This window comes from Ranitomeya imitator, chromosome 4, assembly GCF_032444005.1.
Source record: "Ranitomeya imitator isolate aRanImi1 chromosome 4, aRanImi1.pri, whole genome shotgun sequence".
Taxonomy (NCBI): domain Eukaryota; kingdom Metazoa; phylum Chordata; class Amphibia; order Anura; family Dendrobatidae; genus Ranitomeya; species Ranitomeya imitator.
Genome location: NC_091285.1, coordinates 293752869 through 293771916, shown reverse-complemented (window position 1 = coordinate 293771916; position 19048 = coordinate 293752869). Strand labels below are relative to the sequence as shown.

The window sequence follows — 19048 nt, the reverse complement described above, 5'->3', positions numbered from 1 at the left end:
ACAGAACCCCACAGACACACAACTACATACAGCTCCACGCACACACACACAGCTCCGCACACACATACAGCACCACACAGACACACACATACATACAGCTCCATGCACACACACACAGCCCCACACACAGAGCTCTGTGCACACACACATACAGCTCCGCTGCTGTCATGATCCCAATGGCAGGGGATCACTAAAGGACAAGCACAGATACAAACAAGCTCTAGGGCGATGGAACCTGAGCTGACCGCGACCCTGAACCTAACACACAAATAAAAGTAGCCGGGGAACGTGCCTACGATGATTCTAGACGTCTCGCTCCAGCCGAAGATCTAACTTCCCCTATTAGAAGAAACACAGACCTCTCTTGCCTCCAGAGAAATCCCCCACAGAAATAGCAGCCCCCCACATATAATGACGGTGAAATGAGAGGAAAGCACATACGCAGTATGAAAACAGTTTCAGCAAAATGAGGCCCGCTAAAGCTAGATAGCAGAGGATACAAAAGTGAACTGCGCGGTCAGCGAAAAACCCTTCAAAAAACCATCCTGAAATTACTTGAACTCATGTGCCAACTCATGGTACATGAGGAGCAATATCAGCCCACTAGAGCAACCAGCAGCAAGAATCACATAACTGCAGGCTGGACTAAAAACCAAATAAAGCAAAACACCAAAACAGGAAAATCCAAACTTAGCTTGACCAGAAGGTTCTAGGAGCAGGGAGCAGAGGTAACAAGACACACTGGATACATTGATAACCGGCGAGGAAATGCCAGCAAAGCCAGGTTAAATAGGAAACTCCCATATGCTGATGGAACAGGTGGAACCCAGAAACCCAGGAAAGACAAGTCACCCAGTACCATCAGTAACCACCAGAGGGAGCCCAAAAACAGAACTCACAACACGCTGCCCACAAACACAAACAGCTCTGCACACACACAGCTCCGCACACACATACAGCTCTGTGCGCACGCACACACATACAGCTCCGCTGCCCACACACACACACATACAGCCTCACACACACAGCACCCCAGACACACACATACATACAGCTTCACACACACACACACATGCAGCTCCGCTGCCCGCACACACACACATACAGCCCCACGCACCCCACAGACACACACATACATACAGCTCCACGCACACACACACATACAGCCCCACGCACCCCACAGACACACACATACATACAGCTCCACGCACACACAGTCATACAGCTCCGCTCACACACATACAGCTCCGCTCACACACATACAGCTCTGCACATACACACACATACATACAGAGGCTGCGTCACCACACATACAGCTCCACTGCCCGTACACACACACACAGCACCCCACAGACACACACATACATACATCTCCACGCACACACACACATACAGCTCCGCTCACACACATACAGCTCTGCCCATACACACACACATACAGCGGCTGCGCCACCACACATACAGCTCCACACGCGCATAGAGCTCCACACACATACATTCAGCTCCACACACACACACACAGCTCCGTACACACAGTTCTGCGCACACACACATACAGCTCCGCTGCCTGCACACAGACAGCTCCTCACACACATACAGCTCTGCGCGCATGCACACACATACAGCTCCACTGCCTGCACACACACACATACATACATACAGCCCCACACACATACAGCTCCACACACACACAGCACCGCACAGACACACACATACATGCAGCTCCACGCACACACACACATACAGCCACACACACCAGCACTTGCAATGTTTGCTCCCAGGACCCAGATAGAGTGAGTGGGGGTGTATTATACCCCACCCCCACCACTTACTCTCCGGGTCCGTCTGCCTGGAGCAAAGATCAACCTTCAAACATTAAGGGCTGCTGACTGTTTTCATGGCTCCTCCAGCCTCAGGCACTACAGGAAGAAATGAGGCTGAGGAATGTGAGGGAAGGGAAGGGGTGAGGACTGTAAGGTGAGTCACAGACAGAGCCATGCAGCAGGCAGCGTGCAGGCAGGAGCAAGGAGGGAGATCATTACAGACAGAGACAGTGTACACCATTTACTGTGTATGTACTGCTCTACTGTCTGCGAGTCCTCCAGGCCAGCAATGTGAGTCCAGGACACGACCCAGTGTCGGGACACAGGGCGCCGCCGCTCCACCTCAGCAGTCAGTCACAGTCACATTCTGGCCGGGCACCAGAGAGGCTGTGAGCAGGGGCATCACTGTGTCTCAGCAGGGGGAGTAGGGACTCGAGTTGGCACCAGCACCACGTGTTCTTGCTGCCACTCTGCCGCCCCCTGTCTTCAGGAAGGGACGCACAGCCGGAGCCAGGACTAGTATAAAAAAAGCCTTAATCAGGTGCTGCCCCCCCTGCTTGTTCCTGCCCTAGGCACTTGCCCTCAAGTGCCTAGTGGCAAATAGGGCCCTGCCCAGAAACTCACTGAGCTTTTATGCACACACAATGATTACAAGCAAACAGGTCACAGGTGAGGATGTTACCTTTAGTAGCCATTCAAACAAATTTGTGTCAACTTCTGTGCATATTATCAGGCCAAGATCACCAGGTTATGTGAACTTTTGATCAGGGTCATTTGGATGTTTTGGGTTGTCATTTAAAAAGCAAAAACACAGTAGTTTGACCGTAAATGGCTTCACACAACCACTAACCAGGAGTGGAGAAAACGTATTTGTGTTACATTCATATTCTCTGAAGAAAGGCCAAGAAAGCAAAAATTCTGCCAGGGTACATAAACTTTTGAGCACATCTGTATATTGGGACTTATGTAAAGTAAAGTTTGAGACACTTTAAATGAATATTTTTATTTCTGGTTTTTGGAGACCAGTATGAAATTATCTACTGATTCTACCCCAAACCTTTTTTCTGGCATTGGATTTAAAATAATATTATATTCCAGCACATTTAGCTTTGAAGTGAAAATTCAGCATAATGCTGTATATGAGTTTCAACTAGAGAGTGTCAACATCTGGGATTGTACCTGACACCAGAAAGAGTTCACTGAACATCCACATTTACTGTTTATTGCTGCCTATCTCTTTTTCATAATGTTACAAGATCCTGCAGATTATCAACAAATTAGTCTTATTGTTTATGTGCAGGATGAAAGGCATTGAAAATGAATATGTTATCATCATTATTATTTGTGTGCAAAGTATAAAAAGCTTGTATTTCAAAAGAGTCATTATGATGAAAGGAAGTGGCCAGGCGTTGCTATTAGGGCTTACACCACATTACCATGTGTCAGTACTAAAATCATATACTAATGTATTCTATACAGATGGACGAAGGCTGGCTCGATGATGAAAGGAATGAATTCTTGGAAGAGTTAAACATGCAAATACTGGAGGAACAACGTCATGAAGCAATGCAATACCCAGCTAATGAAGTACAACAGGTAAAATTTATTATACAGCCTTTTTATTTTTATTATTTTCACCATAAAAGGAGAAAAACATCAACAACTTACTACTTCTCACAACAGATACAGATACAGCATTTTACAAAGGACAATATTTTTTATATTAAATTACAACATTTCTCTGTTCAAAGCTTTTTTTATTTGGAAAGTTTATCTCCTGTGTGTACATGGTACATCTTTCTGCAAATAACAGTGTTGTCATACTTTGTGACAGATATAAAAAAAATCAGCTTTGAAGCAATTAGGCAGAATAAACACGGTACTGATAAAAGGCTATCATTTTGGGTTTTTGTTTAGGTCCTGCTATGTTGATTGCAAAATTAATGACAATTTAATTAACCTTTTAGTAACCGAGCCAATTTTGACCTTAACCCCTTTCTGATATTTGGCGTAATAATCCATCCATGTGCCCTGGACCTGTTTGACCACGGACAGATTATTACGTAATTTCGATCGCCTGGGCACACACATTACTCCCAGTGCTTTAACCTTTGAAATGCTGCAATCGCAGCATTCCTGGAGCTGGCAGAGGGCTGTTTGGATCGGAGACCCCATGGCATGATGTGTGATCCCAATCGTTGCCTTGGTGACCCGATGTCGTCATGTCGACATTTGGGTCAGCATAGCTAGGAAACTTGCTGATCATGTGCAATGCATGATCAGCATTGCAACTTTCTCTGTCAGTGCTGAGCTGACAGTTTCTACAGTATGGGGATGCTACTGCATCCCCATGCTGTATAAGCGATCAACCTGCAAAAAATTATCGTCTCATAGTGGGACAAAGTAAAAAAGTTTTAAAAAAGTAAAAAAAGTTTTAAATAATTGTAAGAATATTTAAAAAAAATCATAAAAAAGCAAAAGATATTGTACCTACAAGTAAATATTTGTATGAAAAAAATATGTAAGCAATAAAAGCACACATATTTGGTATCGCCATTTCTGCAACATCCCGACCTATACAACTGTCCCACTTGTTACCCCTTTAGTGAGCACCATAAAAAAATAAAAAAGGCAAAAAAACAATGCTTCATCATCATGCCACCAAACAAAAATAGGAATAAAACGCGATCAAAAAGACGGATATAAATAAACATGGCACGGCGGAAAACAACATATTGTCCAGCAAAAAACAAGCTGCCATACAACTCCATCAGCGGAAAAATTGAAAATAAAAAAGTTTTAGCTCTCAGAATAAAGTGGTGCAAAAATAGTTATTTTTTCTAGAAAATTGTGTAAAAGCACCAAAACATAAAAAAAATATATAAATAAGGTACACTGTAACCGTACTGACCCGAAGAATAAAACTTATCAATTTTACCACACACAGAACGACATAAACCGTCCCCCGCAAAAAAAATTCTGAATTGCTGTTTTTGCTCAGTCTGCCTCCCAAATATTGTCACAAAATCTGATAAAAAAATGTCATGTGCCCGAGAATGGTACCAATAAAAACTTCAACTCATCCCGCAAGAATAAGAAATCTGTGGCCAAAATATGGAAAAATTATAGCTCTCAAAATGTGGTGATGCAAAAACTATTGTTAGCAATAAAAAGCATATTTTAGTGCGTGACAGCTGGCAAACATAAAAAGCGAATATAAATTTGGTATCGCTGTAATTGCACCAACTTGAAAAATAAAGACGCCTAATCACTTATATCGCACGAGGAACGGCGTGAAAAATAAATAAAACCAATTCTTCAACTGCTGATGATTTTTTCATTCTGCCTCCCAAAGATCGCAGTAAGGCTTGGGGCTAAAACTACATATTAGTGTTAAAAAATATAATTTATTCTTTCTTCACCGCTCAGTGGTGTAAAATTCTGTGAGGCATATGTGATGTCAATATGATCACTGCACCTCTAGATGAATTAACTGGGAGTGTAGTTTGTAAAATGAGTTCACATATAGGGTTTTCTGTTGTTCTGGCACATCATGGGCTCTGCCAATGTGACATGGCACCCTCAAGCCATTTCTGGAAAATCTGAAGTAAAATATGGCACATCTTACATTCTGAGCTTTGAACTGTTCCTCAAAAGTAGTATTCCCCCACCTATGAAGTATTGGCATACTCGGCAGAAATTGTACAACAAATTGTATCGTGCAAGTTTTCCTGTTACCCTTATGAAAATGCAAAATTTGGGGCCAAAATAAAATTTTTCTGGGGAAAATTTGATTTTTTCATTTTCGCGGCTCAACGTTACAATGTTATAACCTGAGCAGCAATCAATTAAGGAAGCACGAGGTTCATAAAAACAACCAAACTTTTACTTGGTGAATTACAGTATTTATAGTATTTACAGGCAGGTGTAGAGGATAAGGCACAACGGGTTGTCATCTTCCCCACAGGTACTTGACACAACTTCAGCCCTGGTTCTCAGAACATCCTTTTATTATCTTCTCTAGCTCTAGGGAATCTTCTTTTCTAGCAGTATATCTGGATTTCATCTCACTCTGCCTCTTAGAGTTTGAGTCCAATTTCTCCTGAAGCTTCGCAGGCAGAATGTGCCCCCAAGCCCCAACATCTGTCTCAAGGTTCCCAAGCCGGCAAATAAGGGTGACATGTGTGAAGGGGTTCTCTGCCAATCTACTGCCCTGAGGTTTTAGGCTCATGCTGTCCTTAGCAGCCCCTGACCTGAGCCTGCTGCCTGTCACTGCTCACAACTCACTGAATCTGTCAGTTCCTGTACTTGACACAAACTCTCAGTTCTCCCTCCCTATCTGGGCTCGCCATTAAATTTAGCCCTGTCTAAGGCTACTTTCACACTTCTGTCGGTACGGGGCCGTCGCAAACAATCGGCCCGACGTACCAACGGACGTTGTGCTAAATTTAGCACAATGTGGGCAGCGGATGCAGTTGTACAACACATCCGCTCCCCATTGTGATGAGCGGGGAGGAGGGGGTGGAGATTCCGCCGCGCATGCACGGTTGAAAATGGCGGACACGTCGCACAAAAAACGTTATATTGAACGTTTTTTGTGCCGAAGGTCCGCCAAAACACAACGGATGTGACATGTGGCCATACGTCGCAATGCGTCGCTAATGCAAGTCTATGGAGAAAAAAACGCATCCTGCGAGCAACTTTGCAGGATGCGTTTTTTCTCCAAAACGACGCATTGCGACGTAGGCACTTTGACGGAAGTGTGAAAGTAGCCTAAGCTAGCTGCAGCCCATTGAGTGTTACCATTTTATAACATACATGAACAATAAATACATTTAACCCTTTAGAGTGTCAGGAATCAAACCAACAGCTTCACCACTTCTACAGTACTGTAAAGTACAAAATCTGTAGCCAAACAGTACAAAACTTTTAATAAAGTTCAAAACTGATTTTAGCACGAAATACATGCATTTAAGTGTAATAAATAATCCCACAAAAGGTGTCCACATACTTTAAAAATATAATTGAAGCAAGTACTTAAAGGTAAAAGTCAGCTCCTTTGGGGCTGTGTACTTTGCACACATTGTACCAGAATTACTGTAAGGCCGGGTCACACCTGCGAGTGTGATGCGAGAAACTCGCACGACTCTCTTGCATCAATACCCGACAGCAGTGTTGGGTATTGATGAGAGAGACTCCCGCGAGTTTCTCGCATCACACTCGCTCATCCTGACACAGGTAGAAGTCTGTACAATACATTGCGTCCTGGGGCCATTCTAAGGGTACCGTCACACAGTGGCATTTTGATCGCTACGACGGCACGATTTGTGACGTTCCAGCGATATATCCGTGACGTTCCAGCGATCTCGCTGTGTCTGACACGCTCCTGCGATCAGGGACCCCGCTGAGAATCGTACGTCGTAGCAGATCGTTTGAAACTTTCTTTCGTCGTCTAGTGTCCCGCTGTGGCGGCATGATCGCATGGTGTAACAAAGGTGTGCACGATATTGTATACGATGTGCGCATAGTAACCAACGGCTTCTACATCGCACATACGTCATGAAATTATCGCTCCAGCGTCGTACATTGCAAAGTGTGACAGCAGTCTACGACGCTGGAGCGATATTGTTACGATGCTGGAGCGTCACGGATCGTGCCGTCGTAGCGATCAAAATGCCACTGTGTGACGGTACCCTAAATTGATGGATTACTGCATAGGTTTGAATTGTAATTATACAATTCTGTTTTCACTGTGATTATTCATATTCCCAGAAGTTTAAATATTTTATATACATCCACAGAGAAACAATCTCTATATGAAAACCAGATATGAGATATGAACACCATTGCTATAAAGGAGACAATTATTCGCTGTAAAGAGTTGTGTTATAAAGTAAACTGTAAGTCTGGATAAGTTGGAAACTTGGGCTGAAAGGTGGCAGATGAGGTTTAACAATGATAAATGTAAGGTTATACACATGGGAAGAAGGATTCAATATCACCATTACACACTGAACGGGAAACCACTGGGTAAATCTGACAGGGAGAAGGACTTGGGGATCCTAGTTAATGATAAACTTACCTGGAGCAGCCAGTGTCAGGCAGCAGCTGCCAAGGCAAACAGGATCATGGGGTGCATTAAAAGAGGTCTGGATACACATGATGAGAGCATTATACTGCCTCTGTACAAATCCCTAGTTAGACCGCACATGGAGTACTGTGTCAAGTTTTGGGCACTGGTGCTCAGGAAGGATATAATGGAACTAGAGAGAGTACAAAGGAGAGCAACTAAATTAATAAAGGGGATGGGAGAACTACAATACCCAGATAGATTAGTGAAATTAGGATTATTTAGTCTAGAAAAAAGACGACTGAGGGGCGATCTAATAACCATGTATAAGTATATAAGGGGACAATACAAATATCTCGCTGAGGATCTGTTTATAGCAAGGAAAGTGACGGGAACAAGGGGGCATTCTTTGCGTCTGGAGGAGAGAAGGTTTTTCCACCAACATAGAAGAGGATTCATTACTGTTAGGGCAGTGAGAATCTGGAATTGCTTGCCTGAGGAGGTGGTGATGGCGAACTCAGTCGAGGGGTTCAAGAGAGGCCTGGATGTCTTCCTGGAGCAGAACAATATTGTATCATACAATTATTAGGTTCTGTAGAAGGACGTAGATCTGGGGATTTATTATGATGGAATATAGGCTGAACTGTATGGACAAATGTCTTTTTTTCGGCCTTACTAACTATGTTACTATGTTACTATGTAATGCTAGCGACATTTTAACTTCTTCACACCTTGCTCAATTTCATTTTTTCACTTTAGTTTTTTCCTCTTCTTCTTTCAAGAGCCAAAACATTTTTATTCTTCCACCATTTGAAGTTTTTTTGCAGTACAAGTTGTATGAATTCATTGTACCGTATAGTGTACTTGAAAAAAATTCCAAGAGCTTTGAAATTCAAAAAAGAGCAATTTCACATTTTAAAAAAATGTATTTACCATGTTCGTTATATAGTAAAAATATCCAGGCAATATGATTCTCCAGGTCAGCTTAAGTACGCAGATATCAAACACACATAGTTTTTTTTTTATTTAAGATTTAAAAAAAATTGTAAATTTGTAAACAAATAAAATGTCTTGTGTCGCCATATCGACCCATAACATTTTCATATTTTGGGGATATGGGGCTATGTGAGGGCTTTTTTAGTGCCCCGACTAAATGTTTTTACTGATATAATTTTAAGGTAGATACAGTGCTTTAATCACCTCTAATTGCACTTTATGGCAATGTTGCAGCGAACTTAAAAAAGTAATTCTGGAGTTTCAATTCTTTTTGTCATTATGCCATTTACTGATTGTATTAATATATTTTATATATTGATAGATCAGACTTTTCTGAATGTAGCAATACCAAATATATATTTTTCGCTGTTTTATTTTTAATTGGGCAAAAGGGAGTGATTTTATCGTTTGTGCTTTTTTCATCTTTTTTCATATTTTTAAAAACCTTTTCTTACTTTTCACTGTATTTAATAGTCTCCTTAGGAGACCTGAAGCTGGGATCATCTGATCACTTGTATTATACATACATGCATTGCATCAGCCCTGCTATGCATAGCAGAAATCATGATCACCTATGTATGCCAGCTTTGAGCTGACTTTCACAGGAGGATCGTAATGACAGGCACAAGGGTCTTCAGCAGACCCTGAATATCATCACAACCCATTGGCAGCCTGCAATCACTGACTGTGGGCAAATGGAATGATGCGACCCCTTGCCAACGTGCGTGTGTTAAATAATGCTGTCACAGATTTAAAAGGTTAACAGCCATGAGAAGAGCTTTGATCCACCAATGACTGTCAAAGGCACATGATGGCTGATTAAATCTGCTGTCATATGTGGGGAAAGATGTGGGCTTGCTGTGAGAGCCCACATGAAAGTCACAGAGCTGGCATATGACATACAAATACATCATATGTCAGTAAGGGTTAAGGCAGGTTTCAGACTTTTGGGATATTTTTAGCAATTCTTCATACCTTTTCTTTTGCCTCTTTTGACATATATAGGGTTTCTTTGCTTCTTTTTTTCAAAATGCTGCATGCTCCAGCTATGACATTTTTTTCAGTAATTCTTCTCATAGGCTTCTCTATAAGACTTAAAAAAAGCAATAAAAAATGTGAGACTAAAGTGTAAAGAGAAAATAGTCGCTAAAAATGTGGAAAAAAATTCTGACAAAACGCTAAAAAATTATATATTAAAAATGCCAACAAAAAATTTAAGACTTAGGCATTAAATTGGGCTTCTCCTACATTATTGTCATTGAGCCCAGGTTGGGAGAAAGAAAAAAATCCTATGCTCACCCCCTTGGACCAGCACTGCTCACCTGCCCTCATTACTGTGTCCCTCATCTGTGTCTGGGCCAGGGCCGGACTGGCCATCTGGCAATTCTGGCAAATGCCAGAAGGGCCTGTCTGGTCATGGGCTGCCTTGTTTGCTACATTGCTAACAGAATTGGTGTTCTCAAGATACCCATGCTGTTAAGCGTTGTGACAGAGCACAAAGTCGCTGACTCCATCACTTACCCCAGCAGGCCATGGGTATCATTAGAAATATTGGTTTTGTAGTAAATCTTCCTTTCCTCCATCCGGGGTAATATTAGTAATATATCCCATCTGGTTCTTCGGGACAGGGATAAAATGGGCCTGTGTGATTTCAAATGCAAGGACTGAATTTCAGCCCCAGTCTGGGCATCAACATCCTGACATCAAGTGACAGCAGCAATAAATCAGTAGTGGCTTCCTATACCTGTTGTTTCTATGTGATTGATTTGCTGGACAGAACTAGATAGTGTATGTTCTAATAGAAATGTCCTGAACTCCTGATATATTTTGTATTGTATAAACAGTCTACTTTGGAGTGAGGACCTGATTTTAGCATATTTTTGGCTATTGGAGTCTGTGAGCTTAGAAGACTTTGCAGACTTTTCATAACAGTGACTAAACTTAGAAATCAAATGCCTCTTCACATTCTTATCATTGACACGAATCATAAAAAAATACAGTTTTAGGTTGTGTTCACACAGGCATTTATCCCTGAATTCAAGGTGTCCATCCTTCTTTATTTTAAGGCTAGGTTCACATTGCGTTAAAGCAGCCTGTTCAACATATGCGTTAAATGGGCTGCATTAATGCAAGTGCCGACATGCCATCACACTAGTGCAGATAGAGCTAGCAGATGCTCTATCTACGCTAGTGGTAACGGACCCGGAAACGCTACAGCCCACGTCCCAGGGTCCATCACTCAATGACGGCACATTGCTAGCGCATGCCTATTTTGGGCGTGCGCTAGCGAGGTGACCGAAATAGGGCTTAATGGCAGCGTTAACAGACTGCGTTACATCGCGTTATGCCACGGTAACGTAACGTAATGTGAACCCAGCCTAAGAAAAGCATAGCACCATTCTTGCCTTCCAAAATAAGGAATCTTAAGCTATCATCGCACACAGGTCTTTTTTAATGTGTTTTTTATGCAAATTAAAAGCTGCATTTTAAAGTATCAGCAAAAGGTATGGGATTTCAGAAATCTCATGCACACACTTGGATTTATATCCTTACCGACTTTGAGGACTGCAGTGTTTTTAAAGTCTGGAACACGTCAAATCTTTCAATATTTTGCTACATTTTTTGACTCACAGAAAGCAATGAGAAAGTTAAAAAAAAACAGGCACAAAACATTTTTGCTGACTAAAACTAACTTTATTAAACATGCACTGTACATTCATACATGTAATCAGATGCTGCAAAGGACAACAAAATCACATAAAGAAAGGCATTTTGAACATGATTTTTGCTTAAGAAGAAAGACAAAAAATGCTGCTATTGAACATAGCCTTAAGAAAGAAACTAAAGATGTCATTTAAATCCATTGGATTCAAGAATCACAGCACCGGTTATAACTTATAAGTGAAAGCCAAAGTATAAAACCTTATTTTAGTAAGCCCTCATTCAGACATCCACGTACGAGTGCTATCTACATTTTTCACGTACATTCCGGCAAACATGCTGTACCTGTATTGCAAAATAGTTCTGCATCTGTCCCACTCATATGAAACTAAGCTAGAAGATTTCCATGCACATGTTGCAGGAACAACCACATTTAGAAGTACACTGTAAAACAGAAATTTGCTGAAATTTCTACATGTACCCTAAGATTCCATAAATCTTTTCATTCATTAAAGAACATTTTATGTTTGGTTCATTGATTTGGTGAAACTTTCACCCTACATTTTTTTGTTAACCCGTTAGTGATAGAGCCAATTTGCATCTTAATGACCAGGCCAATTTTTACAAATCTGACCACTGTCACTTTATGAGATGATAAATCTGGAACGCTTTAACGGATCCCACTGGTTCTGAGAATGATTTTTCGTGACATATTGTACTTTATGATAGCATAATTTTTTTGATATTACTTGTGTTTATTTAGGAAAAAAGCGGAACTATGGCGAAAATGTTTTACATTTTGCAATTTTCAAACTTTTAATTTTTATGCCCTTAAATCAGAGAGATATGTCACACAAAATAGTTAATAAATAATATTTCCAACATGTGTACTTTACATCAGGACAATCTTGGAAACAATTTTTTTTTTATTAGGAAGTTATAATGGTTAAAATTTGACCAGCGATTTCTCATTTTTGCAACAACATTTACAAAACCATTTTTTAGGGACCATCTCACATTTAAAGTCACTTAGAGGGGTGTACGTGACAGAAAATACCCAAAATTTACACCATTCTAAAAACTGTACCTCTCAAGGAGCTGAAAGCCACATTCAAGAAGGGTATTAACCCTTTCATGCTTCACAGGAACTGAAGCAATGTGGAAGGAAAAAATTAACATTTAACTTTTTTTTTACAAACATTTTATTTTAAAACCAATATTTTTTTATTTTCAAAAGTGTAAAAAGAGAAACTGGACCACAAAATCTGTTGTACAATTTCTTCTGAATATGCCCATACCCCATATGTGGCGATAAACCACTGTTTGGGTGCATGGCAGAGCTTGGAAGAGAAAGAGTGCCATTTGACTTTTTCAATGCAGAATTGGCTAGAATTGAGATCGGATGCCACGTCATGTTTGGAGAGCCACTGATGTGTCTAAACAGTGGAACCCCCCGCCACTATTTTGGAAACTAGACCCCTTAAGGAAATTATCTATATGTGTGGTGAGTAGGGTTGAGCGAAACGGATCGTTCATTTTCAAAAGTCGCCGACTTTTGGCAAAGTCGGGTTTCATGAAACCCGACCCGATCCCTGTGTGGGGTCGGCCATGCGGTACGCGACTTTCGCGCCAAAGTCGCGTTTCGTATGACGCGCTTGGCACCATTTTTTTCAGCCAATGAAGGGGCGTGGGCAGAGTGATGACATAGGTCTTAGGGGCGTGGACGCCTATCGCCATGTTGTCGCTTGTGCGCTGTAGCGATTTGCACTGTGTAGCACCAGCTTTTCAGTTCAGGGACGGACGGAGGAGAGAGAGAGAGAGACAGAGAGAGAGAGAGAGAGAAAAAAAAAAAAATTCCCATTGGCTTTGCATTGGGTTTCGTGTTTTGGTCGATTCTCGACTTTTCGCCATAATCGGCCGATTTCACTCGACTCGACTTTTGAGATAGTCGGGTTTTGCGAAACCCGGCTCGACCCTAAAAAAGTCAAGGTCGCTCAACCCTAGTGGTGAGCACTATGAACCCCAAGTGCTTCATAGAAGTTTATAACAAAGAGCCATTAAAATAAAATATTATATTTTTTTCCACAAAAATGATCCTTTAGCCCCCAAATGTTTATTTTCATAAGTGTAACAGGAGAAATTAAACCACCTGAGTTGTTGTGCAATGTGTCTGATAATAAAGAGAAAAGCATTACTGCAAAAAATGCACACCATCCAATAAATGGAAGCAAATGTAAAAATAACAGGCTGATTTTATTAACACATCTTAACACCACAAACAATTAAAACATAATTAAAATACAAACACAATCAACCACTCAGGTGATAGAGGCCATAACTAGTATGATACAGTGACCCAAGTTAGACCTAATGGCTCATGAGGCATTGTGTAATATCCCTTAATGGACAATAGCATAGATAACCCATATGTAGCAAACAGAACATGCAAAGTAAATCATAAACAATTCATCCAAAGTAATATGATGCTTGCTAGCCAATTAAAGGTTTAAAAGTCACCCTTACACAATAGTACTACTGGGTCCCATAACTGTCAAGAGAGGAAAACCCCCATCAAAATACAACCTGGTGAGAGAGAGATGCCCCACGCATATCGCCCAGTGAACCAGGCTTCGTCAGCAAAGAGCCATGAAAATAAAAAATCATATTTTTTTCCACAAAAATTATCCTTTAGCCCCCAAATGTTTATTTTCACAAGGGTAACAGGAGAAATTAGACCACCTGAGTTGTTGTGCAATTTGTCCTTAGTGCGCTGATACCCCATATATGGGGATAAACTACTATTTGGGCGCGTGGCAGAGCTCGGAAGGGAAGGAGTGCCGTTTGACTTTTTCAATGCAAAATTGGCTGGAATTGAGATCGGATGCCTTGTCAAATTTGGAGAGCCTTGTGTCTAAACAGTGGAAAGCCCCCACAAGTGATACCATTTTGGAAACTAGACCCCTTAAGGAACTTATCAAGATGTGTGGTGAGCACTTTGAGCCCCCAAGTGCTTCATAGACATTTATAACACAGAGTCGTGAAAATAAAAAATAATTTTTCTTCCTAAAAAATGATGTTTTAGCTCGCAATTTTTTATTTACACAAGGGTAACAGGAGAAATTGGACCCCAAAAGTTGTTGTCCAGTTTGTTCTGAGTGCGATGGGACTCCATATGTGGAGGGGAGCCACTGTTTGGGCACATGATGGGGCTCCAAAGGGAAGTGGTGACGTTTTAAAATGCAGACTTTGATGGAATGGTCTGAGGGCATCATGCTGCGTTTGCAGAGCCTGTGATGTCCCTAATTAGTGGAAACCCTCCACAAGTAGCCACTTTTTGGAAACTTGACACCACAAGGAACTTATCTAGATGTGTTGTGTGAACCTTGAACCCCAAGTGTTTTACTAAAGTTTGCAACGCAGAGCCATAAAAATAAAAAGTCATTTTTTCCACAAAAATTAATTTTTAGCCCGCAATTTTTTATTTTCACAAGGGTAACAGAAGAAATTGGTCCACAAAAGTTGTCCAATTTATCCTGAGTATGCTGGTACCCCATATCTGGGAGAAAACTACTGTTTGGGCACACGTCGAGGCTTGGAAGGGAAGTAGTGAAGTTTTGGAATGCAGACTTTGATGGAATGGTCTGCGGGTGTCATGTTGCATTTGCAGAGCCCTTGATGTGCCTAAACAGAAGAAACCCCCCACAAGTGACACTATTTTGGAAATTAAACCCCCCCATGGAGTTTATCTAGACATGGTGAGCACTTTGAACGCACAAGTGCTTCACAGAAGTTTATAACGCAGAGCCATTTAAATAACAAATCCTTTTCTTTCCACAAAATGATTTTTAGCCCCCAATTTTTGTATTTTCTCAAGCGTTTTAGGAGAAATTGGACCCAAAAGTTGTTGTCCCTTTTGTCTGGAGTACGCTGATGTCCCATATGTGGGGGTAAACCACTGTTTGGGCGCACGGCAGAGCTCAGAAGGGAGGAAGCACCATTTGACTTTTTGAACGCAAAATTGACTGGAATCAATGGTGGCACCATGTTGGGTTTGGAGACCCCCTGATGTACCTAAACAGTGGAAACCCCCCCAATTCTAGCTCCAACCCTATCCCCAACAAACAACTAACCATAATCCCAACCTCAACCATAACTCTAATCACAACCCTAACCCAAACACACCCCTAACCCTAATCCCAGCCCTAACCATAACACCAATCACAACCCTAACCCCAACACACCTCTAATCCTAATCCCAACCCTAACCATAACCCTAACCACAAACCTAACACTAATCCGAACCCTAACTTTAGCCCCAAACCTAACCCTAACTTTAGCCCAACTCACTTTAGCCCAACTCTAACCCTAATGGGAAAATGGAAATGCATATATTTTCATTATTTTATTATTTTTCCCAAACTAAGGTGATGATAAAGGTAGGGAATTTACTTTTTTTTTGTTTTGATCACTGTGATAGGGTCTATCGCAGTGACCAAAATGAATCAGTAGGAAAAATCACTCAATTGTTGCCAGTTGCCGGCTGCCATTTTCTGCCAGAAGAAGACGGAGGCCCAGGGGACTTCAGGGGGCCATGGAGGGACAATGGAGGTACCGGCATGGGATTGGGGACCCTATTTCCCATCCTCTGATGTGCAATCACAACAAGGAAGAGAGAAATTAAGTGGCAAATCGCACTTTTTATTCTTGTGGTCGCCGTTATACGGTTAATAATGGCGATCACAACCCAGGAACCTGCCGGAGCTGGCATCAAAGCAGGGCATCTGCCATCGGACGTACTATTCCATCCGATGGCAGAAAGAGGTAAAATCCTAAAAAGCCTTTTAATGTAATATTTTCATAACTTTCTTCTTTTTTTCTTTATAAAAAGAACATGTTCATTCAAAAATACTTTCCTAATTGTTTACAAAGCATAGATGAGAAAGTTCTGCTTGCGTCAGCATTTTTACTAACTGTAAAACTGTAAGTCCTGTATTTCTTTTAAGGCACAATTCCATGCTCTATTTAATATTGCCTATGTTGCAATTTACTAAAATGAGTTAATAAAATATTTTCTTTCCTTCAGCAAAAAAAGCCAGAAGAGGAAGATGGTACGACTGACACAGCAACTTCATCATCCAATAACCATGAAAAAGACAGTGGCGTGGGTCGCACTGATGAAAGCCTGCACCATGATGAAAGCTCAGAAATGGAAAATATAATCAAAGATTGCAACATTACCCATCTGCAGAGAAATGCAGACCTAAGACAGAGTCAGGATACGTTAGGTGGCAGTGAACTGCAATGCAATGGAAGCTTGGTTTCTGGTGAATGCATAGATTCCGATCTCATTGTCAATCAAGAAGAAGAGTGTGACAGGTTTCGGCAACTGCTAGAGCTGAAGTGCCAAATCCGGAATCGAGGAGAATATGACCTGTACTATTCTAGTAGCACGATTGAATGTAGCAGATCAGAGCGTGGAGTAGAACATGAGTTACAACTTTTAAATGAAGAGCTTAGAAGTATTGAACTTGAATGCCAAAGCATCATGCAGGCACACCGGCTCAAAAATGCTAATAATCAGAGTGGAGACATTTGGGAAATTCATGACGATGAATTTTGTAATTATAATACCAGCATTGAAGTACAGAGAAGTAAAGTTGGTAACATTAGGGAACATACAGAGAGATCTGACAAAGACAGTTCTAGTGCTTATAACACTGCAGAAAGCTGTAGAAGCACACCTCTGACAGTAGACAGATCCCCGGACAGCTCTCTTCAAAGAATTATCAGTATTACAAATCGTAAAAATCTCAGAAGCACTATTGTTACAAACCATTTGTCATCTGGACTAAGCAGTATTGAGAATACCCCATCAAAATCTAAAACCAATGAAAAGAAATTTAGCACAGAATACCAAGGAAATATGCTAGACTACAGTACATTCTTAGACCACAGGACAAGAAGCACTGAAGAAATTCCATATCTTTCTCCTTATCACAGTTCAGCATATAGACATGGAAATATACCTGTTCATGCCAGACATTATCAAAGTTACATGCAGCTCATCCAGCAAAAATCAGCTGTGGAATATGCACAAAGTCAAATAAATCTAGTTGCAATGTGCAAAGAATCACAAAGGTCAATAGAGCCAAGAATGGAATGGAAAGTCAAAATCAGGAGTGATGGTACAAGATACATTACTAAAAGACCAGTGAGGGACAAACTTCTTAAAGAGCGTGCCTTAAAAATCAAGGAGGAGAGAAGCGGGATGACTACAGATGATGATACCATAAGTGAGATGAAGATGGGACGTTACTGGAGTAAGGAGGAAAGAAAGCAGCACCTTATGAGAGCAAAAGAGCAAAGACGAAGAAGGGAATTCATGATGCGTAGCAGGTTGGAATGCCTCAAGGAAAGCCCACAGAGCGGAAGTGAAAGTAGAAAAGAAGTTAGTATAATTGAACTGAGTCATAAAAAAATGATGAAAAAACGGAACAAAAAGATACTGGATAACTGGATGACAATCCAAGAACTCATGACACATGGAGAAAAGTCTCCTGATGGAGCCAGAGTACATAATGCCTTTTTATCAGTCACTACTGTTTGAGTAGGGCTGACAAGGAGTAGGCTACCTTTTTAGGTAGAGTGTGATTGCCTCGTTCAATGTGGCATTTTATAGATTTTGTGACTGTTTATAGTTTCGCTTTTGTAAACGAATTGACAATTTTACATTTTCTTTTTCATATATTGCTACTTTATTTATCAATATGGAATTATTTGTGAAGATATGGTTCATTTTTTTTATTCCGAAAACTTGAAAAAACATTTGATTTATTAATATATCTATTGTAAGTGGAAATTTATTTCTCTAGCTTTTTTTTCCTTTTATACTTTGATGAAGACATAAAGTAAATACCAAAATAAACCGTTTTTTATACCTGTTTATTGGAAGGCACACAAAGTTTGTAATGTACCACATCTCATCTTCTGACGTGTTTGATGAAGACAGTGTACATTGAATATGTATTTTACAGCTGTATTTGTCCTATAAAAGTGTCATTTGGCAACTTTGCCATGATTTGTGTTGGCATAAGTCATGTAGCTAGATATAACTGTGAAGATGGATTCAAAATAAATTATTATTGATCATCATTGCTAATAATGACTTTATTAGTTTGAATTTACTCTTTGAATACATTAATTTATTGTATGCACTTATATACTTCCAAATATGTGTAATAGACTTACATTGCGTTATGGGCGTCCGTTAAACGGACTACGTTACACCGCGGCATAACGCGGTGTAACGTAGTCCATTAATGCTGCCATTGAATGCAATGTCGAACGCATCACTAGCGCACGCCCACAATGGGCGTGCGCTAGCCATGCGCCGTCATTGAGTGATGGACCCCGAGACGCGGGCTGCAGCATTTCCGGGTCCGTCACCGCTAGCGCAGATAGAGCTAGCAAATGCTCTACTATATCTGCGCTAGCGTGC

General features: G+C 40.9%; 1 protein-coding gene across 1 annotated transcript in view; it reads left to right on the top strand.

Annotated features, from left to right (window-relative positions):
* PDZRN4 (PDZ domain containing ring finger 4) overlaps window positions 1-18707 on the top strand; it is a 325432-nt gene extending 306725 nt beyond the window's left edge. The window contains exons 7-8 of the mRNA XM_069764758.1: window positions 3303-3419; window positions 16634-18707. Coding sequence (XP_069620859.1) covers window positions 3303-3419; window positions 16634-18157 — 1641 coding nt within the window. The 3' untranslated portion in view covers window positions 18158-18707. The remainder of the gene's footprint in view (window positions 1-3302; window positions 3420-16633) is intronic.
* The last annotated feature ends 341 nt before the right edge of the window (window positions 18708-19048 follow it).